Here is a 25,762-nt window from a genome sequence, read left to right as displayed (position 1 = left end):
GCTGTGTTGTCCTGCCTCGTCAGGACACAGAATGGCAGACACAGGGGCAGCAGACATACAGACAGACCCGGAGCCCCGCTCTGTGCAGCCACAAAGCCTCCATAGCACAAGGGCCCTCCTGGACTTCATATTCTTTCCTCCTAATTGTCCAGCCTCGTAACTACTACCCTCTCCCTCCCAGACAATTGAACACTTGGGTCAAAGGAGTAGCAAATTTGTTACTGGGGAAAGGTAACGTATTTAGATTTTACTTTTACATAGGATCTTAGAGATCAACTAGTCTAGCAGTCTCCAAACTTCATTTTTCTGCAGTGAATCCCAACATTTTTAAAAAACACAACCTACACGTGAAATGCAGACATTGAGAAGTTGAGGCTGGGTTGGGGCAGGGGACAAGGAGCACCTCCTCACCCTCAGTGAGAGTCCTAAGATAATTCCTTGGAACCCTAGGGTGCCCTGGAACATCGTTTGAGAACCACTGGATCAGGTTTAAGCCGCTTATCATCATAAGCGGGAGAATTAAGGCTAGGAGAGAGGTGGGGATCCGTGCAAAGTCACCAGCTTTTCTTCACACCCATCTTTATGCACCATTTCTTTTTCTTTCTTTTTTCCAAAGATTTTTATTTTTAAGTCCTCTCTATACCCAAGATGGGACTCGAACTCACAACCCTACATCAAGAGTCACATGCTCTCCCGACTGAGCCCACCAGGTGCTGCACCACCGGTCCTTCTGCATGACCTTTCTCTTCAGCCCTTTGATTCAATAAACGTCTCCACGGGTCTGTGATGCTTCAGGTCCCATGCTGGGCAGCATGGGACACCAGGCGGTAAGATAGGACTCGTGGTCTTCAGAGCCTACAGCCAGGTATGCAAGTCAGCAGAGCCCAAGGTAAAGCTGAAAGTGGGACCGGGGCGGTGTGATCTGGCTTCTAATCTCAGCACTGTCACTAACTTGGCTGTGTGTCCATGGAGAGTCACTACGGCTCTCCAGGCCTCAGTTTCCACACCTGTAGAATGCCAGGGTTCTGCACCCTGCCATCTAAGGCCCAGTCCCCGCACACATAAGTAAGGATCACTGGGGCAGACACACAGCCGGCTTCCAGCTGTCGGCACGGGAGCATCTGTCCTGAGTCTTTGCAAACAATTTAGAATTGGAGGCCAGGCAGCGTGGAGGAATGCAAACTCATCTTAATGTCGGCCGGAGCCAAACGCGTTTAGGAAGGGAACTCTCCAGGCAAAAATGATCATCATTTGCATTCTCGGGCCAAAGGGAAGGACTGAAGAAAACTGTCAACAAGTGCTCGGCAGTACACAGGCCTCGCTCCCTCCCTTTGCCTGAAGCGTGGAGACAAGTCCCCGAGTCCCGGGGGTGTCCCTTCCCTGGCTGTGGTTGCTGGGCACACCCAGCTGTGAGACGGATGGCCTTGGTGGGGGTCCAGGCAATGTGGTCACCTTTCCAAGAAAGCCCAGTCCTGCCCCATTGCTGGACTGTGCTGCTAAAACCTCAGTGAGGAGATCTGGAGCGAGTAGGCAGGGGACACCGTGGCTCCCTTCGTACCTCTCTTCAAAATCGTGGCTCCCAGGCTTTGTGCACTAACTCCTGGAGGATACCACTATGTGGCCTTGGAAGGTCATAGGCTTCTCTCTCCTTTGGATCTTCTGGGAATAGGAGCAATGACCCAATGGCTGGAGGGCCATTGCCAAGGTCAAAGGCTAGAGGATGGACTCCCGACAACCAGAACTCAGGAAAGGGAATACGTGGCTGTAATGCCCACCTCCTGAGAGCTGGGATTGCGAGATAAGTAGACCTAGGCTGGGGGTCAGACCGTAGGCTGGGTTCTCCTCTGGGGATCTGGGATTCCGAGCCAGTTCTTACCAGCAGGCCTCTGGTGCGTTGGACCACACCTGCCCAAACTCGGGTCTGTCTCTCTCTCTTTTCTTTATGTTTATTTATTTTGAGAGAGAAAGAGAGTGAGTTGGGGAGACACACACACACACACACACACACACACACACAGAACCCCAAGCAGGCTCTGCACTGTCAGCACAGAGTCTGACACAGGGCTCATTCCCATGAATCGCAAGATCATGACCTGAGCCGAAATCAAGAGATGGGTGCTTAACCGACAGAACCACCCAGGCTCCCCAAACTCAGGTCTTGCCAAAGACCATCCTGTTCTCTGCCTTATTATCTCCTTGGTGTCCTGCTTCTTTGCCAAATGACTGCCCTTCTGGATGGACTTCATGTCTCTCTGCTCACTGGTCACTGTCCCCCTGCCTTTTTCTTGGAGAGAAGAGCTATGGAGTCCTGCCTGCTTCATATTCCTCCAACCACTGTTTTCCCCCACCAACCACCGTCCTTCTGGGGTCTACCTTCTGTTGAAGAAGTGAGAGGGAACCCTGGCTCTGGATGGAGTCTTGAAACCTTGGCGCCCCTGGGCTGGTGTAGATCAGGACAGGCCCACTGAGGGAGCCTGGTGCACACATGTGCCTGAGTGGCTGAGGGATTAGCAAGAGAGGACAGGCTGGGGAGTGGCACTGACAGGTAGGAGTGATTTGTCCTGATGGAATCCAGAAAGAGGAGACGATTCCATCCATCTGGTGGGCCATCCCTATCCTCAGACTGGCAGAGCAGGGGAGGGAGAGGCCATACCGTGTGGAGGCTCCCATGGAAGGACCTTATCCCTCCCCATGGAATGAGCATACCAGTCGTTTCTTGGAAGGACCTCTCAGGGAAACGATGTCATCTGGGAGCCAGCGCATCCCCAGCCTGCATTCACTGGCGTTTCTGGCAGTGACCCACTCCGGGCGAGCCAGTGGCCATCTCCTGGGTGGCTGCGGCCACATGTCAACCTTCCCTGGGTGGAGGAGCCCCAGATCCGTACGTACTGGGATGTCCTTTCGCACGTGTGAAAAAGCACATGTCAGCATCTGACGGCTTCCTTGTGCATACGGGGAGGGGGCCTGGATTGGGCTCCCCTTGAGTGCCACATCTTGAAAAGACTTCATGTGTGTCAGAGGTCATAACTGGACACGGGCTTTCATAGTCACAATCCCATCAGGCCCAGACAGCTTCTGACATACTGTCTACACACAAGGAACACCGCTGCACTCGCCCACCTGCCTGTGCTCCCTGTCTCCTCCACCTGTGTGTCTTCTCTTCCTCTCTACCCTCTATGCTGCACCCACCCACCGGCAGGGCCCAGTGTGTGCCCCACCCACCCTGTCATCCTGCTCAGCTTGTCCCCACCTTGTCCGATGCCTCTTCCCAGCTGTCCCGCCTCCTGATCCTCCCTTCCACACCCAGGTGGAGAGTCCAGGGGACAGGGAGCGTGCCATGGCCCCGCACCTGCATGTCTTTGGTGCCTAGTGTCTCAAACCATAGGCACTCAACAAACACAAAGTAGACATATGCACACAAAAGGTTTGGCTTGGGCCTCTCTTGCTGATGGGGAAATGGAGGCTGAGGAAGTTGCCCTCTGTGGCCAAGGTCTTCTAGCTGGTGAGGCATGTTTAGAGCACAGATCCAAAGGCAATGCTTTTCTTCCAGTCCCTCCCCAAAACTCTCAGCGGATTCAACTGCCATTCTCGGAGCACCTAACAAGTGCCAGAAACGGCCCAGGTGCCTTCAGGTTTTATTGAATCCTAACACGTGATTAGGGACTGGATCCCCACTGGACAGGGGAAGAAATGGAGGCTCTAAGACTGACGTGCCTGTGGCCCAGGTGCTCGTGCCGAGGCCTCATCCTGCCTGCTTCCCAGGTGACACATCCTGTACCCCTCCCGAGTGCCCCTCCAGCTCAGCTGTGTCTGCAAAAGCAGTCAAGGCAGCTGAGAGCTCTCCACGGTGGGGTTGGATAAGACCCTCTACTCCCATCCAACGAGGATGCCCTCCCCCTTCCCGGATCAGAGATCGCTCTGTCTTTGAAGCTTTCACTTGGGTTGAAGCATTGCAGACCCTAGGCTAACCTGGTCTTTGGTGCCAAAAGGGAGTCCACTATAATCAAGTCAAGGGGGCGTCTGTCCCTCCTTGGCCCTGCTCAGCGTCTAGAACACAACAGCCTCTCAACAACTTTGAACAAACTCATGAACACACATGGATGAGCTTATATAATTAACTTGATACTCATCTAAGAAGGACCTAAGCTGATGGGGCCCAGGGCAGCCTCACCTCTGCCCACCACCCTCTGTCAATTCACCCTCTGCTGTCCCCAGCCAGGCTCTGCCATGCCCCCGATGCTACACGCTGGGTGCCGATGGCCACGGAGCCCTCCTGCGCTGGTCTGCCTACCTCTCTCCCCGGCTTCGGCCTCCGTATCTCAACCAAAAGCTCAGTTGTTCTCTGTCCTGTTTCTACAGTGTCTGAAAGCTTGCTGACGTGTGACTTATCACAAAGAAATCCTCTGCATCAGAAGCAATCAGACACTGGCTGGGCAGCCGTACGGGGTAGTGAGCCCCCCCCCTCCACTGCGGGGATGGGGGGCTGCAGGGGAGATCAAACACTTGCTGGGGCGGGCGAGCTGCTGGCTGCAATAGCGACACTTGCATAAGCACCCAGAGAGGAGAGATGGAGAGAAGGAGCCAGTGCTGGCGAGAGCAAGGGCTATCCTTTTTGTTTATTTTTTTTTTTAGAAATCAGGAGTTTGCCAATGTGCTGGTTAAACAGATGTCAGGCTCGTGGAAAACAGGCCTAAAAAATGAAAACAGCAAACACTAAACTGAAATTTGCTGTAATTAACATTGTTTTTTTGCCCCCAGCCTTGGACAGCCATCTCATGCCTTCAGGGAATACACAGATCACCTCCTTCAGGAATAAGATTCACATTTTTATGAAAGCCAGTGATTTTTCTGCCTGACATCACGTATCCCTTTTTCCAGCTAGGGAAAGGGATCAACATAGACCTCCGTCCTTAAGTTTTCAAAGGCTGCCACGAAGGATATAAAAACACACCAAGGTCAATATTGTGAATATCTGTGTTGCAAGTTCATTTAAAGTACGATAAAGTGGGGCACCTGGGTGGCTCAGTCGGTTAAGCATCCGACTTCGGCTCAGGTCCTGATCTCACGGTTCATGGGTTCGAGCCCCGCGTCGGGCTCTGTGCTGACAGCCAGCTCAGAGCCTGAAGGCTGCTTCGGATTCTGTCTCCCTCTGCCCTCCCCAGCTCGCACTTCCTCTCTCAAAAATAAGTAAACATTAAAAAAATAATAAAGTACAGGGGCGCCTGGGTGGCTCAGTCGGTTAAGCATCCGACTTCGGCTCAGGTCATGAACTCATGGTTCGTGGGTTTGAGCCCCACGTCGGGCTCTGTGTTGACAGCCAGCTCAGAGCCTGGAGCCTGTTTCAGATTCTGTGTCTCCCTCTCTCTCTGACCCTCCCTGCTCATGCTCTCTCTCTCTCTCAGAAAAAAAAACAAACAAAAAAAATAATAATAAAGTACAATAAATTTGGAGCAACTAACCTTCTCCCTGACCTCAAGCTGCCTGGAAGACTGAAGTCAAGAGATGTGACCCCAAATATGTACCTGTAGGTCCTGGCTAAGCACGTGGGACTCGGGCTGCAGCCTTTCTCCACTCACCCCAAACTGGCCCAGGCCCCTGTGAGCCCCAGATGAAGTGCAGCCCAGCCCAGCCCTGCCCCCTGAGCCCCACGGTCAGTGCCCAGCTGCCCACAGACATTTTCACTTGAATGCCTCGTGGCAGCTCACTTCACGCGGCCAACAAGGTGCCATCAGTTTTCCCTTCCTGATGGGCTTTCTCCCAGGACTCCCCACTTCAGGACCTGAAGTCACCAACCACCCGATGGCTCAAGCCAGAAGCTTGGAAGATTATCCTTGGGATTTTCTTTCACTTCCCATTGGCAAATCCTGCCAGCTCTACTCCTTTGATTCCTCTCCAATGTGTCTCCTCTTCTCTATTTCTTTTGACACCTCCCAGACCAAGTCATTCTCATCCTTTTATTCCTGGACCTCTGCAAGAGGCTTTTCTTCCTCTTCTTTTTTTTTTTTTAAGATTTAAAAAAAGTTTTTTAATGTTTATTTTTGAAGGAGAGAGAGAGAGAGAGACAGAGCATGAGTGGGGGAGGGACAGAGAGAGAGGGAGACAGAATCCAAAGCAGGCTCCAGGCACTGAGCTGTCAGCACAGAGCCTGATGTGGGGCTCGAAGCCACAAACTGCAAGATCATGGCCTGAGCTGAAGCTGGATGCTTAACTAACTGAGCCACACAGGTGCCCCTTTGCAAGAGGCTTCTAACTGGTCCCTTAATCCTAATTTTGCTCAGCTCCAAGCTATGTTCTCCATGGCAGTCAGATCCTGTGATCCTGGCACTTTCCTGCTGAAAACCTTCCGGGGTCCTCACTGTATTTAAGCATAGATTCCAGACCCTTCCCCAGGGCTCACCAGCCCCTGCAGGATCTCTCTGTTCCTGTGTCACAATCTTCATCACTTTTTACTTTCAGCCATACTGACTCCCTCCCTGATCCTCAAACCCACAGAGTTCTTTCCACCTCAGGGCCTTTGTACTTGCTGTTCCTTTTGTCTGGAATGTTATTCTCCAAGATCTTTGCTCAGCTGGCTCCTTCTCAACCTCCAGTTTTAATGCCCTGGCCTCAGAGAACTCTTCCTTGACCATGCTATGGAGAACCATTATTCTCCCTCAAAGCATCTTCCTTATGTCTTTGACAAATAAAGATAATTACAGTTGGTTATAAGAGCTATCTGCTCACTTGGACACTGTCTCCTCTCCCCCTGGAGTTTAAGTTTCGCAAGGAAGGGGACCAGTGGTGTGCTGCTGGGGAGACCCTGCTCACAGAGCCGAATGTGTACAATCTTCCCTTTCAGTGATGTCATGGTGGTGCCTTGCTTTTAATTGACCACAGTGGGAGGATTTACACCACGGTATTTTGCAAATGCTACAAATAGGGACTCAACTCACCTCATCCCAAGAGCCAGAACTGGTCGTTAAATATTTATCAGCACTCTATTGGAAGGGACTGTATCTGTCTGTCTCTCTACCTCATCCTCAGCATCTGGAACAATGCCTCGCACACAATAAGTACTCAATATGCATTTGTTAAAACAGATAGGGGGAAAAAAGAATAAAAGCATCAGGCCCCCAAGAGTCTCGGACACTAACCTGCCAACAAGAAGTAGAAGGGGAATGTCATACTCATAACCGCAGAGAAAGAGAGGACTTCAGAGTTCTGAAATTTGGCTTTAGAAGCCCTGGTTCTAACCCCAGCATAGCTTTTAACATGTTTTACAACTTGGATGAGTTTCTTTTCTTCCTGACCCTGTAAAAGGCACACGCTGCACTAGATACTCTGTCTCTAAGTCCCTATGTAGGATTTAATGAAGCCCATCAGTGCACACTGTTACCATTTTAACTCCTCCAGTCCCCCAGACACTGCACTACACAACTGCAGAGAGTGCTGTTTACACTGTAGTTGGTTGAGTGAGGCAGTGCACAGTCTGCACAGCTGTACGTGGCAGCCCTACCCACTCTGATCCTGGCCACGGGCCATTTCAAAGAAAGCTGAATTGGACAGTGAGTTCCTCCCTTTCCTGACATACTAACCAGCTCAAAGAGCTTAGACAGTTTGGTTTTGGTTTTCCAGTTCCTAAGATTATTTCCCGCTTGTCATGGGTGTGTGGATCAAGAGCCCTGTGCATTCAGGCTTAGCCCCAGCCCAGGGTAAAGTACAGCAAGACAAGGCTTAGGACATGCAATTTGTGGCAGGGCTTTCCCTCGGAGGACAGGAAGCAGCGCAGTGAGGACCTGGAGAATTGCTGTGCCCGTCTGCTCCTGGTCTTTGAATACAAACTAAAAAAAGGAATTGTGGGGGGCCCTTCCCTTCCAAGCCTGAAGGTCCCGCCCTACAGTGGAGACACCCGCACCCATCTCAAATGTTCTTGGGCTGCGTAGAGCTTAACATAGACCCAGCAGAACCCACGTTAAGCTGGAGGCTATTGGCTAGGCCTGATGGAGACGGAGGACACTAGGGAGTGGAAGTGTGTCAGTTCCCTGAAGGTTATGCAGATGCCCTTTGGGTTTTCATATATATCAGTTCCTTACAGTTTCAAAAACTATCACAAATGTCTACTGTCACTTTTAGGTTTTAGAAGAGTCAAAGGCTCATGAGTCCATCTGCCTTTGCTGGAAAACAAAGGCCTGCCTTGTTAGATGGTGAGCTCTCTGTCACTGGAGGGATTCAAGCCAAGGATAACCACTCATCTAGGATATTTAGGCTCCAAGTTTTCTATCAGGCAGATATTTGGCACAAAGGCCCTTTAAGAGGCCCCTGAGGCCCAGGACTGCTCATGGACCTGTGGATGAGGAAGGGCCAACCATGCCCTGAAGTTGTTCTAAAATAGATTCCCTGTTGTCAACTTCCTCATGCTACAGGTGGCCTTTATGGATGAAGTTGACTTCTAATGCAGGAGCTATTCACAGAAGCACGAAAGCATAGCCCTCAAAGAGCTTCTAGGGTCACAGAGGCCAAACACTTACTTTAGAAGTAATTGAATAGAATCTTAAGAGGATACATGGTTCACTCAGATTTAGTATGGGAGCCTGAACTTGACCCAGAGGTCATCAACTGCAGCCCAAGGCTTTTTAATTACCCTGAACTCAGAGGGGATAGTGAGAGATATAATCCACCCCCAGGCTTTGGTTTCCACATCTATAACATTCAGGGTTGGTTCAGATTGGTCCATTTGGGCCAAGTCATGGCTGGTTTCAAGCAGCCTCTCCTAAAAGATCAATGAGGAGCGGGGTAGACCTAATATTCTATCAGCCATGAACTCCTCTGTGTGAATTAGTTTGCAGTTAGTTTACTGCCCAGCAGATTGAGCAGAGCCAGGGTTGGAGGAAGAGCCTGGGGCAGAGTCGAAACCTAAGCAAGGTGTGTGCCGGCACTGGGCAAGATGGTACGGTGCTCCATGGAGGAGGAAAGAGTAAGAGAGAAGGACAAGGACAGTGCCTAGTGCCCACTGCCCAAGGGGCTAGGCAGCCTTAAACTGCTGCTAAGACAGAGAAGCCCAAAGAAATATGATCATCACTTCAGCAGTGGTCCAGGAGAGCTTCCTGGAAGAGGAGGTCTTTCTGGGGCTGCTGGAGCCTGGGGAAGCAGCAAGTTCCTCTCCACTTTCACCTACATCCACTGAGGACATTTATTATGGAAAGGATCGGGAGGTTCCTCTCCTTTCATGGGGGGTCAAAGACTTATTTGGGCTGTCCTCCCTGTGGTTCCTTACTCCCCCACCACACCCTTTCCCTGCCCCCCAACTCCAGACCCACCCCACACTCAGCAAAGCTGTGATCTGGGTTCTTGATCTCCATAAAGCTCTCTTCACCTGCATGCGTGGGGCACTGTGGGCTGGGCCTGAGCACAAGAGAAAATGGCCACTCCCGTGTCTGGACACCCGCCAGCTTCTCCAGACACCTCCTCCAGACTGCCATGGAGAGAGAGCCAGGGCAAATCCCACTGCAGACCTAGAAGTCTAGGTCCGTCCCCCCAGTCAACGCTGACCCCATCCCACTTCAGTTCTGGATGAGAAGGGACACGGGTATCTGTCCCTCCTGAGCACTGCACAGTATAACCCAGGGTCTCCCATGGCATTGTGGGTTAGAAAAGTTTAGGTGGGTCAGGAGGGAACATTAAAACTTGACTGCTCATGTGTCTATTTAATGGGTATTTAAAAATTATAAACAAATAAAAACTTAAGTTTCATAGCAGTTATGGTTTAGGATTAGGGCAAATTAAAAAAATTAAATTGATTTAAAGTCAATGTGAATAAAATTGTTAAGTGAAAAGTAGTGTGCTACACAGCTGTGGCCAAAGTCTGGTGAGCAGTACATAAAAAGCAGGGAAAGGGCACCTGAGTGGCTCAGTCGGTTAAGCATCCGGCTTCAGCTCAGGTCATGATCTCACAGCTTGTGGGTTCGAGCCCTGCGTCAGGCTCCGTGCTGACAGCTCAGAGATGTCAGCTTCAGATTCTGTGTCTCCCTCTCTCTATTCCTCCTCTACTTGCACTCTGTCTCTCTCTCTTTCAAAAATAAATAAACATTAAAAAAAATTTTTTTAAAAAGCAGGGAAGAGGTGGGCTTTGAGGTGACCAAACCTGGACTTGAACCCTGGTTCTCTGGCTTGGTGGCAGTTGTGTGACCTTGGGCTAGTGACACAGTCTCTTGGGACTGCAGTCACTGGGGTCAGACTGCCTGGGTTCAAATCCCAGGTTGTGACTTTATCACCAGGGTGATCTTGGGTAAGTTACTTCACGCCTACAGGCCTCGGCTTCTCATCTCTAAAATGGGGGAACGAGCATCCCTCTGACAGGATTACTGAGAAGAAGACTGCTTAGAGCAAAGACTGATTCCCAAAAGTCCTCAATGAATGTTATCAAGCATTACTCTTGCTAAATATAATAAACTAACATTTATTCACCTCCTTGTCCCTGCTGGACATTTTGTGGTGATCAGTACCATCTCTAGTTTTTCATACTAATCCCACATGGTAGGCATTACCATCTCCATTATATATTCTAGAGAGAGGAAGTGACTTGCCCAAGATCACACACTTAGCAAGTGTCAGGGCTGGGATTCAAACCCCAAGTCACTGCAACATGCCATTCAGATGAACCTCGTGGGGCTCAGACTCAGCCTCTCCACCTGGAGGATGGATCTCACTTCATCTCCCCGGCCCCCGGGGCAGATTCTGGTCCAGCGGTACCCAAGGATTGGACCATAACCTGGGATCTACCGTTTGGTCTCTGCCTTCTTCTCTGGGCACCGCCAGCTCCTTCCCGGGCACTAAATGACATGGTCACATCCTGCGGTACGTGGATGATGTCTGAATCACCACCGTTTTGTGGGAAACGAGGCATTTTAAACTTGTGCTCTCCCCGCCTCGTTTCCTGGGAAGTCCCGTTATATATATAGGTTTGCACTGTGTAAAAACAAGGCCTTTCTCATGTCTCCTCGTGTCCTGAATCACGACAGTAACGCCAAAGAGCCGGGGCCAGCTGGGCCAGCCTGGGCTGTCTGCTGTGAACTGATGTGCCCCCCTCAAGAGCCCCTCTTCTACTCAGCAGCCCTCCTGTCCTGCCCACCTGCAACTGCCTATTGCCTCTTCTTATCTGGACAGAATGCATTTATTCTAAAAACAAATGGGCTTGGAAGTGTCAGGGCTGAGAGCAGGCCCACCGAGGGGCCTGGCCAGTGAAGAAAGGTGACTGGAATGAGGGCGATACTCAGTGGGGATTAGTTAATGGGATTTCAGGCAGCTGCAGGCTTGAGTGAGTTTCCATTGATTCATTCATTCATTCCACAACTGTTTACTGCTGGTCTCCGCGGGCCAGGCACTGCTCTGGACCCTGGGAGACAGAAGTAAACACAACATACACGAATCCTTGTTATCCCGATACATTCTGTTGGAGGAGACGATAGACAAGGTGAATACCTAAAGAAGTAACCATGCTAAATAATGAGAGATGCCTCAGAAGCAGGGAAGGGTTTCATGTCCGCGCGTGCACGCGGGGGAAGGTGGACATTTTCATCGGGGGTGCCATTAAAGGCCTCCGTGAGAGGGTGATGTTGGAGGAAAGGCCTGAAGGAAGTGAGAGACGCACTTTGGGGAGGGGTACTCCGGGCAGAAGGAACAGCTAGTTCAAAGCCCAGGAACCTTCCAGAGTGTATGGGTGGAGCAGAAGGAGCAAGTGTGGGGAGGAGTCAGGATGAGGTCAGAAAGGCAGGAGAAGCTAGATCAAATGGGGCCTCTTACCCAGACTGAGAAGGGAGCCCTAGAGGGTTTGGAGCAGAGGAGGGACATGACACGATCTGACCTACATTCCGGCGGCATCCTTCTGGCTACGAGGGGTGGGTGTTGAGCCTCAAGGGGCAAGGGCAGAGGCAGCGGGACAAGTTAGGTGGCTCTTACCACCAGCCACGGGAGCCATTCTGGGTCCCCTGGGTCTCCTGCCCAGAGCAGCCCCCAGACAACTGCCAGCCTCCTGGTCCTGCTCATCCAGGCTGAACGAGTGGAGATAGGAAGGCCAAGGGCAGACTAGAGCTTTCAGAGTACCGATGACGCGGGGCCAGTGGACAGGCTGGCTGGGGGAGGGAGAGCTAGTTTTAAGATGAGCACAACGCAGGCAGATCCACACTGAAGCGAGGGAGAAGAGCAGGGCCCATCTCGGTGACACTCGGGACACATTTGGGACAATCGGTAAGGCCTCTCGCCGAGCCTGCCAAGCGTCTCTGCCCCTGGCTGGCCTCACCGTCAGCAGCAAGCACATTCCACAGCTGACGCTTGGCTTGTGGTCTGGCCTGGCCTTCTCCTCGGTTTCTTCTGCTCTGAAAGGCTTTTAAAATCAAAATCTGGGTTCTCTTTAAGTTTGGGCCATGAATCACTGCTTCTAGGCCTGGGCAGGGGCTGGAGGCCAGGAGGCCCTATCCGCGGGTGCTGCCTCTCAGGCGTGTGTGTGTGTGTGTGTGTGTGTGTGTGTGTGTGTCACTGAGCACGTTTGTATGACAGGCTCCCAGTCAAAGCACTCAGAGCTGGACTAGCCTCCGAGCTCCCGGCCAACATTTCCAATGGCCCGAGGGCCCCCTCCACCAGCCCCAAGGGCCCCACAGCCAGCATGTCTAGAACAGACTCGACTTCTCCTCTCCAGCCTCCTCTGCTCAGGCCAGCGGTGCTGCCGGCTGGTCTCCCTGACACGTCTCCTCCCCTGGTGACCAGGGCCTGCTCCATTCTGCCCCTCCCAGCCTCGCTCCTCTTGCTTCATCTCGCCACCTCTCCGTCAGGTTCCGGTGTCCCCTGGGTCGCTACCGTGTCCATCTTATCATTCCACCTGCTCTGGTTGTCTAGTCGCATTCACCCTCCTACGTCCCCCAGAACTTCCCAAAACACAGATTCAAACACGCCACTACCCTCCCTCAAAAGCCCCCAATGGCTCCCCAGGTGCTAACTCCAATGCCTTAGCTGGCATTCAGAGCCTCTCTCAGCGCCTCAGCCCTGAGGCTGTTCCCGTCTCGCAGTTCGTGGCACACCCTCAAGTCAGGCCCTTTGTCCGGATGTACTCTCTACCCCTCCTACATTTGCAATCTCTTTCCCAGCTCTCAAATCCCAGTCTTTTATCTGGACGACTTGCTCCCTTATATTATAGTTATTTATCCAAAGGCCCTCTCTCTCCCACAAAACCACAAACTCGTTAGAGGCCAGGATGTATCTCTTGTCTTTACCCTCCAGAGCACCTAGCACGGGGCCCAGCTTAACCAGGCCCCTGTGCTAGGACCTCCCAGGGGTACATGTGCAGAGAAATGTAAGACATCTATCTTGCCCTTAACTACCTTGCTGTTTACTTGGATGGGCAGTTCTGACATACTGAATACATAGTAACCAAACATCTACTGTGGCACTTGGTGAGAGCCAGGGACATGAACTGGTGGGAGATGTGGTCTCTGCTCTTAGTCCCCAGTGGAGGAAGATGTTCAACCAACTGCCATACTGTGTGGTCAGTAAAGTGCAGGCTGTCTGGAGATCAGGTCTCCAAGGTCTGACTTGGGGGCTAAGGTGAGGCTTTCAGGGGGAACTGGAGCCCAAGGGAAGACCTGAAGAATGAGTGGGAGGCAGCCAGGAGAAAGGAGGAAGTGGAATGGGATCTAAGGAACAACATGCCTGAGGGCCAGAGTGAGCTGGTGTGTCTGGAAAACTAAGCTCGGCCTGGTGGGGGCCACTATAGGAGGGTGTGGGTGCTGGTGCATGTGGTGCTGCTCCGGTGGGTCCTGAGCACAGGCCAGGGCCGCCTAGTTGGGGTCTGGTTAGCTCGAATGGCAATAGGGAGCCACTGAAGGTTTTAAGCAGGGGGGGTGACTACTTTGTGGTTTAGCTTTACTTTGGCTGCTATTGAAAAGTTCTGATGGAATGGGGATGGAATGGGGGCCAGGGAGACAATGATGCCTGAGTGGGGCTGGGGCCTCGGGGAGGTCCCAAGGCCCCCCTACCCTGTCCCCAGATCTCTCTCCCTGATGCACCACCCCTTTCCCACCTCACAAGGCTTCGCTTTGCCTGGGTCCCATCCTGAGTTGGGTGCTTCCTTCGCTTGAACACTGACAACAGTTTCAGCAGGGTCATAGGGTTGGGATGACGCGAGGGGGCTTTGTCTAACCCCTGCTGGACACCCCCCATCCCACCCCCCTGCCGTTCCGTCTATCTGTTGGCAGTTCTGACCAGGATCTGCAGCAGATCAGTGTCCTCTAGCTCCTCTTTGGCTTTTCTGGGCTTCTCGTTTGGGACCCAGTGCCCAATAGCTTATGGGTTTGTAGGAGACACAGAGAGGGTCACTAACGATCAACCCCCACCTGCCAACTCTCACCCCCAAAGTCCACCTTGTTCTCAGCCTCTCAAACTCTGATGCCAAGCTGGGTTTCCATCCAGCCTGGCTATGAACCCTGTTCCACCTCAGGCTGGGGTGGGGGTAGGGGAGTGTGGACTGGCATAACTGGGGGTCAGGAGACCTGGTTAACTCTTGGCTTCACCACTGGCTGTTGTGGGACCCGGAACAAGTCATTCCCTTCCCTGGATGGTGTTTTCTCTTCTGCTTCACTGGGGACTTCTTCAGTGATTCTCAGCCATCACTGCCCAGTGGGGTTACTGGGAGTTTTAAAAAACTCGACGCTGGGCTTGGGCAAGGTTTTATTTTACACAGGCTGCCATTCCCTTGTTCATCCAGGATGAAGAACCCTGGATTTGCTGATCTTCTGAAATTCCATGACAGACCAAGGGGGGTGGTGCAAAGCGGGCAGAGAGCCTAAGGACTGTCCCCACATATAAAGTATCAGCCCAGCAGGACCACAGCAGTATGAGTACCCACGGCTGCAGAAAGGCCAGAAAATTTAAGTTCCGGCCTCATGCATTCGCCAAGGTGGCTACTCCAATGCCCAACGTCAAATGCTTGAAGGTCCCCCCAAAAGGTTCTCAACGTGGTCTTGGGCCAGTAGTAACTGGAGAGAGAAGCATCTTTTGATTTCCATGGCTTAAAATTCATCCCACAGGCCTCGCCGTGCCTTTAGAACTGCTCCATGAACACCCCAGCGTGCACGGGCACCAGCACTCTGCACAAGCCCAATAGTCTGTATGTGATCTGTGCCTTCCACTCCCACCATGGTCCTTGAGGAAGAGGCTGTGCCTTATCTAGTTTGAAATCCCTAGAATCTGGAGGTTTAGTGGGTGCTCAGCACAAGTTAGTCAGATGGATAAGCCACTCAGTTTATTTATTTGTAAAGTGGGATCATGGGGGCTTCTTGCAAAATTACAGGCCTGTGGGGAGAGCCATATGAGCAAGCTGACTTTGTGGGTGTGTGACCTGAGCAACTGCTCAGGGCCCTACACTCAGAAGGCTCTTACTTGCTTTAATGCTCTTTGGTGGCCATCCTGGAATTCTTAATCATTTTAAACAAGAGGCCCTGCGTTTTCACTTTGTACTGGGTTCTGCAGATGATGTAGCTGGTCCTGTGTGTGTGGAAAATGGTGTGAATAAACCCAGAGAAGAGCCCCGCCTGCAAAGTATTTATGGGACTTTATGATTGCCACTAATTACTGGATCTGAGAGACTATTAACTCCAGGGAAAGACCAGTTCTGGTAGAGGAAGAAAAAATGGACACTGCTTTGTGACCTTTCTGGTAGGAGGAAAGGGCAGTGGTCTCAGGGTCTGGGGATGGCCAGGCTGAGAGGGAGAACTGTGGAGACTGGGAACATACTGAGAGGTCTAAAGAGAATGATTTCAATGGTCTTATCCCACCCGCCTGCCAGAGATGTAGCATTTCTACCATTAGAACTTCATTCCTTTGACTGAAGCATTGCTTGCTCCTTAAATTAGGTGTAGCAAACTAGATTCCGAACCTCATCTTTGGCCAGAGAACCTGCCCCTGGGTTCCCATGTGATCTTGGGAAAACCTATAAGAGCCTCAGTTTCTCCATCTACCTAATGGACATGCTAGCCGTGGCAGGGCCTCTAAGCCTCACCTGGCCCCTCTTCATTGATAGAAGGAACATATAGAAATGCTCATCAGGATCTGCACCCACTGGCTCATTGTGTGTATTCCCCTCCTCTGCCCCCCCCCCCCCCCCCCCCCCCCCCCGCCCCGTGGCCTTCCTGAGGCACAGCCCTCCCAATCTGCAAAGAAACAGGCCTAGGAAATCTGCAGGGTCAGGGTTTCTGGTAGCCTGGCCCAGCCGGGTGATGCTGCTGGAGGAAGAAAATGATCAACCCCAGCTGCAGAGGCAGGAACCCCTTCTCTGTGTCATGCTGTTTGGAATCCTGGAGCATGTTGCTATAGCAACTTGCCTAACTCACCCCACATGCCACGTGGAAAAGCCTCTGTCTGCTTTAGCGCATCACCCAAGCCACAGGCTGGCTTCTTCTAACTTATGGATGAGGCCTCCGTCATCCACAAGGGCCGGAAGAGTGGGCTGAGTGCCTGGACCATGTGAAGGCAGGTCCCCAGCCTCAAACATTCAGTCTGCTGGTTAGTCTCTGTGCCTAACATTTCACCAGCAGCCCCTTGTTCCTTTAGCTCAAGGTACAGCCCAGTTACAATGCAAATCCCTTCAGGGAAGACGCATGAAATTGTCACTCATTAGTGCCCCTCAGCATGAATTAAATCATTAGGTCAGAGGCTCAGACCAGGTTTTGATTAGGGGAATAGGAGCAGAGAATTGCTCAGCCCGGACCCCGAGGATGGACTGGAGAGGGAGTCTGGGGGAGCGTGGAGTAGTCCAGAGCACTGGGCACTTGGGGGCAGTGGATAGAGAGCCTCTCTCAGCCCTGAGCTGTGAGGCAAGGGAGGGAGAGCAGGGCTTACATTCTGAGGCACCATGTGAGCATCGCTTCTCATCAGGCCAGCACCTTGACTGAGAGATCAGTGACTAGCTGAGCCTGAAGAAGGGAGTAACCGGCCACTCCTGGGCTGGTGCCCTTGTGCAGATGGCCATTTGAGCACCTATCTCGTTTCCCCTGAAGACAGCTCCTTCAGCAAGAGCCTCTTACTCATCTTTCTATGCCCCCCAGCTCCCAAAGAAATACCATGAATGGATTAGTAAGAGCGTGGCTTTGGGGTCAAACCATCCTCTTATTCTATCAGCACAACCTTGGATGAATCAACACACTTCTTGCATGTATTCACAATTGCAGTTGTGACTTCATGCGGCGGCAGCTTGGCCTAAGTGAGATGTGAGAAAGCGCTTAATGCAGCGGATGGCACCAATCAAATGATAGATAATGGGAAGGGAACACCTGCTGCTGTGAACTGACGGCTTATTGGCTGGCAGATGCTGTTTGAGGCACTTGATATGAAGGAACCATGTACAGCTCACCTAACATTTAGCACGCATCAGCCTGAGATGTTATTGCTCTCCCCATCACACAGATGAAGAAAAAGGAGGCCCAGAGGGGCTTATCTGGGGTTAGCCTAGAAGAAAAGATCTGAACCCAGGCAGTTGGGCTCCCAGCTCATGCGGGTGGTGATTATTGCTGCTATTTAGGAAGCGTGTGAGTGAACAAAGGAATGGGGGGCAGAGGCCAGGTGTGACCACCTGACCACCTGGCCTCTTCTTCCAGGTGGGATTTCATTTACATTGTGACTCAGCTCATAAAACATGAAGGGTGTGAAAGCCCTTCATTGAATGTTTTGGGAGCTTCTTTCACTGGGGTTTACAAGATGACCAACTCCAGTCTCTTGCCTCCCCTTCTCCTCTCACTGGTAAAAAGTGTCTGGGCTTTCAGCTAAGAATTTGTACAGCTAGGATTTACAAGATGGGGGTGGGGGGATGGGGATGGTCCCCACCTGGATCCCAGCTCCCTCTAGCACACACTCCACACTGAGGGGTTGTGGCTGTCTTTACAGCTCTCAGTGCAAAGAAGATAGTTTCAAATGGCTATCAACCCTTGATGGTAGCCCTCAGTTTGGTGGTAGTGGCAAGGGGTAGGGGCATTAGGTGGTGAAGATCAGCAGAAGTATGATTTTGAAATGTGTTAGTGCATGTTTAAAGCTTGTTTTGTAGCTGACCTTCTCTGAGTCAGCTGGAAGCCATCATATACCTCAACATAATGAAGGCCACATATGACAAATCCATAGCCAGTGTCACACTTGATAGGAAGAAGCTCTTTCTCTAAGATTAGAAACAACACAAGGCTGCTCAACCTTGCAACTTTTATTCAACATAGTATCCAATCATCAGACAAGAAAAGGAAATAAAAGGCATCTCAACTGGTAAAGAAGTAACACTGTCACTATTTGCAAATGACATGATACATACAGAAAATCCTAAAGACTCCACCAAAAACCTATTCGAATTAATAAACCCATTAAGCTGTAGGATATAAAATTATTATGCAGAAATCTGTTGCATTTTTATACACTGATAATGAGCTGGCAGAAAGAGAACTTGAGGGAACAATCCTATTTGCAATTGTATCTAAAAGAAGAAAATACCTGGAAATAAATTTAACCAAGGAGGTAAAAGACCTGTCCTCTGAAAACTGTAAGGTATTGATTTAAGAGACTGAGGATGAACCTATAAGTGGAAAGATCTAGCATATTCATGGACTGGAACAATTAATAGTGTTAAAATGTCCACACTACCCAAAGTAATGTACAGATTCAATGTAATCTCTGTCAAAATACCAATAGCATTTTTCACAGAACTAGAATAATCCCAAAATTTGTATGGAGCCACAAAAGATCTGAATAGCCAAAGTGATCTTGAGAGAGAAGAATGAAGCCGGAAGTATCACAATCCTGGATTTCAAACTATACTACAAAGCTGTAGTGATCAAAACAGAATGGCTCTGGCACAGCGACAGACACGGTGGGACAAAGCAGAGAGCCCAGAAATAAACCCACGCATATATGGTCAATTAACCTATGACAAAGGTGGGAAGAACATACAATGGGGAAAAGATAGTTTCTTCAATAAGTGGTGTTGGGAAAATTAGACGGCTACATGGGAAGGAAAGAAGGAAGAAAAAAGGGAGGAAGGGAGGAAAGAAGGAATGGGGGGAGGGAAGAAGAAAAAAGGGAGGGAGGGGGGAAGGAAGGAAAGGAGAAAGGCACCCCTTTCTTACACCATATACAAAAATAAACTCAGAATGGATTAAAGCCCTAAATCTGAGACCTGAAGCCATAAAACTCCTAAAAGAAAACATAGGCAGTCAACTCCTGGACATGGGTCTTCTGTCTCCCGAGGCTAGGACACAAAACCAAAAGTAAAGCACTGGGACTACATCAAACTAAAAGCTTTTGCACAGTAAAAGTAAAAAGTAAAAGTAAACCATCACCAAAATGAAAACCATCCACATCTACTAAATGGGAGAAAATATTTGCAAGTGATATATCTGATAAGTAGCTAATACCCAAAATATATAAGAAGTCATAAAATTTTTTGATTTTAAAATTGGTGGAGAAACTGAATAGGCACTTTTCCAAAGACATACAAAGATGGCCAATGGGCACATGAAAATATGCTCAGTATCACTCATCATTAATTAAATGTACATCAAAACCACAATGAAGTATCACCTCACATCTGTCAGAAGAGCTATCATCACAAAGGCAAGAAATAACAAGTGTTGGTGAGGATGTGGAGAAAAGGGAGCCCATGTGCTATTGGTGGGAATGTGGAAAACAATATGGTGGTTCCTCAAAAAATTTAAAATAGAGCTATTTTTAATAGTTTTGGATGATTCAGTAATTCCACTATGGAGTATTTACTCCTCCAAATGAAAACACTAATTCAAAATGATATATGCCCTCAAGGGGCGCCTTGGGTGGCTCAGTTGGTTAAGAGCCCGACTTCAGCTCAGGTCATGATCTCACAGTTTGTGGGTTCAGGCCCCACTTTGGGCTCTGTGCTAATAGCTCAGAGCCTGGAGCCTGCTTCAGATTCTCTCTCTCTCTCTCTCTCTCTCTCTCTCTGTCCTTCCCTTGATCACGCTGTCTCTCTCTCTCAAAAATAAATGAATGTTTAAAAAAGTTAAATAAAAAAGATATATGCCCTCCTTTGTTCATTGCATTATTACTTACAATAGCCAAGATATGGAAGCAATGTAAGTGTCCACTGATAGATGAGTGGATAAAGAAGATGTAGTATGCGCACACAATGGAATATTACTCAGCCATAAAAAAATAATGAAACCTTGCCAGTCACAACAACATGGAAAACACCTCAAGGGTACTGCACTAAGTGAAATGAGTCAGAGAGAGACAAATACCATATGAGTTAATTTACCTGCGGAATCTAAAAAACAAGGCAAACGAACAAACAAAACAAGACAGAAATAGACTCATAAATATAGAGAATAAACTGGGCTGTCAGAGGGGAAGGGGATGGAGGGGTGGACAAAAGAGGTGAAAGGGATGAAGAGGTACAAAACTCCAGTTATAAAATAAATAAGTCATGGAGATGAAAAGTACAGCCTAGGGTATCTAGTCCATAATGTAATAGCTTTGTGGGATTACAGATGGTAAGTACACTTGTCACAGTGTGCATTTCATAAGATATATAAATGTTGAATCACTGTGTTGTAACCTGAAACTAATATAATACTGTATATCAACTATACTTTCATTAAAAAAAAAAAAATTCTTTTTTTTTAAAAAAAAAAAAAAAAAAAAAAAGAGCCAAGCCAGCTCAGAACATAGTTTTGTCTTAAGCAATGAGGAAAGAGAGTGAAAGGGAAGTTCCCCGCTGCTGGAGGAAGCTTCTCCTACAGGAAAGGAGAGAAGGAGCTTCAGGAAGGTCAACATGAAGGTGAGTCACTGTCTGAGTTCTGTAAGGGCGCACAGCCCTGCTTGGGGGGTGGAGGGTGGCTGGGATAGACATGGGCCGCAGTGAATAAGTAGAAAGAAGGTGATACTCCACTGCTCTCTTCAGGGGCCCCAAGGCCTGCATATGGAAGGGTCCAGAAGCTCCTCAGCTCAGCGGCCTGGTTGACAAGCTCTGCAGCTGGAGAGCAGGGCTTGGATCTTTTTAGTCTTTGCACACCCATGGTGCCTCATCCTGTGTTTTTTCCCAGACAAGATTTTTCTGCTGTATAAGACTCCCCTCCCCCTCCCACAGGGACACCCAAGGGCCATGCTGCATGGTATGGCTCCTCTCTGCTCCATAAAATACCACAAGACAGCCTCAATGGCAAAAAATAAATAAATAAATAAAAAATAAAAAAATCCCTGAATTCCCATTATGATCAAGACTTTGGACCAGGTCTTTAGGAGATGAGCTGGGAAAGTTTGGGGGCCTTGGCATGTATGTCTTCTCCAGTACCCTAGCACCTAGCACTTTCTTTAGACTTCTCTCATGGAGTTGAGTTTGACAGTTACATCTCCATGCATCCTTACATCCTTACTAGTCAGCACCTTGAGTCCTGCTCTGCTGCTGCTGGAGAAGACAGACAACCTCCTTGAATGCTTAATTTGTGCTGGAACGTTCCAAGCACTTTATTTACACTTACTCATTTCATCTGTGGATAACTGTAAATTCTATTATTATCATGCCCATTTTTCAGATGAGAACGCTGAGGCACAGAACCATTTAGTAATCTGCTGAGAGCACAGCTCAGTCGCAGGCCAAGGAGTGAGACCCCCGTGGCTTTGGCCCCCACGCTGTGTCTGATCTCCCTGTGTGCCTTTATGGATCCCAGCGGACAACAGGTGCTCAGTAAAGATTGAGTTTTAAAGAATCATTGCTCATCAGCCCTATTACAGATGTGTTATGATAGAAGCTTCTGGATCTGCTTTACCTGGATGTCAGCTATAAAAGCCTTTGTGTTTGGGGGCGCCTGGGTGGCTTAGTCGGTTAAGCGTCCGACTTTCGCTTAGGTCATGATCTCGTGGTTCGTGGGTTCGGGCCCCGCATCGGGCTCTGTGCTGACTGCCAGCTCAGAGCCTGGAGCCTCTTTCAGTCTGTGACTCCCTCTCTCTCTGACCCTCCCCTGCTCACGCTGTCTCTCTCTCTCTCCTAGAAATAAATAAAAACCTTAAAAAAAAAAATTAAAAAAAAAAAGCCTTTGTGTTTGTCTATTTCCTCTTCCTTCCATCTTCCCTCTTTTCTCCCCCCCATCCTTCATCTCTCTCTTCCTTCCCCCCTCCCTTCCTCCCTTCCTCCCCCTCCCCCCTTTTTTCTCCCTTTCTCTCTTTCTAGTTTTGCCCACCCACCACCCTGCCCATCTTACAGCAGAAGATCTGGCAAAATAGAGGCTCTGAACTCATAATAGCTTCAATGTGCACTCACTCCCAACTTGGCCCGTGACAGGTCCCCTGCTCGGCCAAACTGTGCCGTCACCAGCCTGCAAGCTTCCTGGTGATCCTCACATTGACTCCATGTGACGCACCTTTGGGAGACTGACATCAATCTTGCTCTGAAGCCAGGGAAATGGACCCGCCGACAACCCCCCACCATCCCCCTTTCCGATTTTCAGAGTCAAAACCATAGTCACCTTTGTGGTTTAAAATATCCTCCCCCCCCCCCTTAATTAGTCCCAGGAAATAACACTCTGACTTACACACAATCCTACCTGAAGGCCTCTCCACACCCTTCCAAGGCTCTGTTGAAATGATAACCTCCTCCCTCAGGAAGCCTTCTTTGCTAAGCCAAGTGGAATTGAACTTCTCTTGTGTGAACTGTAGCCCTTAGCTTTTCTGTGCTGTTCACTCCCTAATGCCGCTATTTAGCTTCCCCGGGCCTTGCCTCATTCCCAGCTCCAGGCAGGACCCACACTGCACACAAACTTGGTCCCTACCCCCAGTTTCCGCAAGCAGATGTCGTTCCAACATTGATTGATATGTTTAATGAATCCCACATTTCAAGAACCCAAACTGACCATACATAACTCGAGGGTGGTTTTTCTCCATTTAAAGGGAATTCTGAGTCACAAATCCTGTCCCTGTCCTTCACCCCACTCCCCAACCCCCCCCCCATTCCTGCTTGAGTAACAACAATGTTAACAACCATTGCTTCTGCCGCACTCTGCACCAAGCCCTGTGTTAAGGACTTCTCTGGCAGTGCCTCACTTAAAGTCTAGAGAACGTTATGAACTCAGTCTGAATTTCCATCTCCATTCCACAAAGAAGGAAACCTGCTGGACAGGCTGCATAATGTGCCCAAGATTGTACAGCTCGTGGGGAGCAGAGTCGGGATGGAAGCCTCTGATTCCGAAGACTTCACTCAGCTTCCAGAGCTCCAGACTTTCTCTAGCTTCTCAGGCAGCCCCTCCATCTCAGCATCTGGCCGGATGGTTCCTCCTATCTGGGGTCACCCCGGGCCACATTCTCTTTTCCTATGGCTGGATCTCCCCGCGATTTGAAGACAGTTGTCTTCCCTCCCGTCTAAGTGACCCAGAGTGGACGTCACGTCCTCTTGCAGCCCCTTTCTAGATGTATGCTGGCCTGGTGACAGCTCTTCCCCTGCCCTCCCCAACATCCCTTTCCCCAACAACTTAAAGCGGCGAGGTTTGCTTCGTGGCTCTAGGATCTGGACTGAAATCCATCGGCCAGAGGCTCATTCAACTACAGTCCCTCCCAGAGTCTCCACGAGAGACCGATGGCGGGGGGGGGGGGGGGGGGGGGGGGGGGGGGGGGGGGGGGTTTAGACTGCACTTGTTTCCGCGGTACCCTGCGACCGCGGTGAGTGAGCCCGGACTGGGGCGTCTCCACCTCCCCCGCACCTGACCCGGGTACCGCTCCAGCCCCGGCCTGACCCATGCCGCTGGGGAGGCGAGGCCGGGCGGCTGGTCCCCGCGGCGGGCTCTGGTCCCCGTCGGGGCACTCCGCTGCGCAAAGGAGAGGCCCCGAGAGCTGTGGCCGCCGGCCGCCACCCCGCGTGGCGGGTCGGGTCGGGGCGCCGGGAGTGGAGAAGTCCGGGCCCCAGTGCGGAGAGTCCGGGGCCGGCTTCTGGCTGCCGGCCGTGCGCCCCGCCATCCCGAGGTCCCCGCCGCGCCCGGACACCTGGATTGCATTAGGCGGGCGGCGCGCGCCTGGGCGACGGCGGCTTCCTCCGATTATTGACTAATTGCATAATTTCGAGGGCCGGTTGCCCCGTCCCTACCCCGAGGGTCAGGTAAGGTTTCTGGGGCCCTGGACTGCGAAGCTGCGCCTGTCGCCTTTGGCCCGGCGGGGGACCGCTCGCCACCGCCGAGGGGCCGCCGCGGGGCTTCGTCTGACCCCGGCCCGAGCGACTCCGGGCAGCTCTCGGCGCCCAGGACCCCCCGGCTCTCCGGGGCCGCCGCTACCGGCTCCCCAAACGTCAGGCGGCTCCCTCCGCCGGCAGGAGGGCGGCCGAGGAGGCGCTGGCGCCGCGCGTCCCGACCCCTCCCAGCCGGGGCCACGCGCCCTCCGCGCTCCCGGGACGCCCGGGTGTCCCCGGCGGGGCGCCCGGAGGTAGCCAGCGTGTCCGCCCGGCGCCGTCAACCCGCCGCGCTCCTCAGCCGGAGCCTCTTCGGTCTTCCCCGCCTCCTCCTCACACACCCAAACCCCCGGCTCCGAGCCGCCCGGGCGCCCTCTTTTGCGAAGTTTGGCCGAGCCGCCAGACTTGCAGCCACTTCTCGGGGGACCCGCGTTCCCCTCAGCAGCCAGACTCGGACCCTCCGAGGGGCTCCCACCCGCACGCGGAGGCAACGGGGCCCGTACCTGGCCACAGGCTGAGCGCCCAGGCCACCAGGAGGCCCCTGGGCAGGTCCATGGCGCGCGGCGCGGCGGCGGCGGCGGGTGCGCGGCTGCGGGGCGACGAGCCCGAGCGGCAGCCTCCTCGCGGGCGCCCGAAGCCTGCACTGCGCGCCGCGCGCCGGGCTCCCTGACAGCGGCCGCTCGCGCGGAGGAAGTGGGAGGGCTCGCGCGGCGGGGAGGGGCGCGCGGACACGCTTGCGCCGGGCGCGCGGCCAGTCTCGGCCCCTCTGCCACCTGGGCACGCGGCGTGCCGCGCCCCCCCCCGCCCCGGCTCCATCTCCGCACGTCCCCCCTCCGGTGCCCCCACTCCACCTCTGCCCTGGGGGAACCCCCTAGAGAACCGGTGCGGCGCCTCCCTCCGCACCCCGTCACCAAATGCCAAGTCTCTGCAGCAAAAGTGGTTTATAGTCCCGTTTTCCCAGAAGGAAGAGGTTCACCAGGGTAACTCTGGTGACCCGGGGACACTGGCCGAGACTCAGGTCTCCCGAGGCCCAGGGGAGCGGTGTCCCTCCAACGTCAATTCCTCTGGCCGGAGCTTGGAATGCAAAGGCCTCGGTGTTTCTTCTGCCCCTGGAGTGAATGCAGATCCCTGCTGCACCTCCACTCTGCCCGCCCCTCCTACCTGAGGCACCCCGACGCAACCAGGCCGATCCTGTGCCTACTTTCACACGGGACACTCTTCTTTGAAATGCAGCCACCTTCCTTCCCAGAAGTTCAAACCCCCTGACAGTTAAATCCAATGCACATTTGTTGCACAAACTTTAAATCAAGCCCTGGACCAGAACCAGTGAGTGTAAACGCTGCCCCCCTCCCCCCCCACTGCAAGAGAGAGTTGGGGCAGAGGGTGGGATGGAGGAGGTAGTGAAAGTGAGCGCACAGACCCCACACATCACTTTCCGGGGAAGCCGTCCTTCACCCCCACACCCACCCAATCCCTGTCCTCACCAGGTCAGGTCCCCAGGTACATGCTCTCTCTCCCTCTCTTTTCTTCGGTGTACTTAGTAAGTTGGTGTAATCATTTGATTAACTTTTCTCTCCTTATCCA

General features: G+C 51.6%; 1 protein-coding gene across 1 annotated transcript in view; it reads right to left on the bottom strand.

Moving 5' to 3' along the window:
* The window catches only part of ITGA11 (integrin subunit alpha 11), a 123,817-nt gene extending 99,014 nt beyond the window's left edge, over positions 1 to 24,803 (bottom strand). Inside the window, exon 1 of the mRNA XM_039218561.1 lies at positions 24,682 to 24,803. Within this exon, the coding sequence (XP_039074492.1) occupies positions 24,682 to 24,733 (52 nt within the window). The 5' untranslated portion in view covers positions 24,734 to 24,803. The remainder of the gene's footprint in view (positions 1 to 24,681) is intronic.
* Positions 24,804 to 25,762: the final 959 nt, after the last annotated feature.

Source organism: Hyaena hyaena, unplaced genomic scaffold (genome assembly GCF_003009895.1).
Source record: "Hyaena hyaena isolate Hyena2069 unplaced genomic scaffold, ASM300989v1 scaffold_15, whole genome shotgun sequence".
NCBI classification, from domain to species: domain Eukaryota; kingdom Metazoa; phylum Chordata; class Mammalia; order Carnivora; family Hyaenidae; genus Hyaena; species Hyaena hyaena.
The sequence above is the reverse complement of the archived record's forward strand: the minus strand, read 5'-3'. Positions and strand labels throughout refer to the sequence as shown.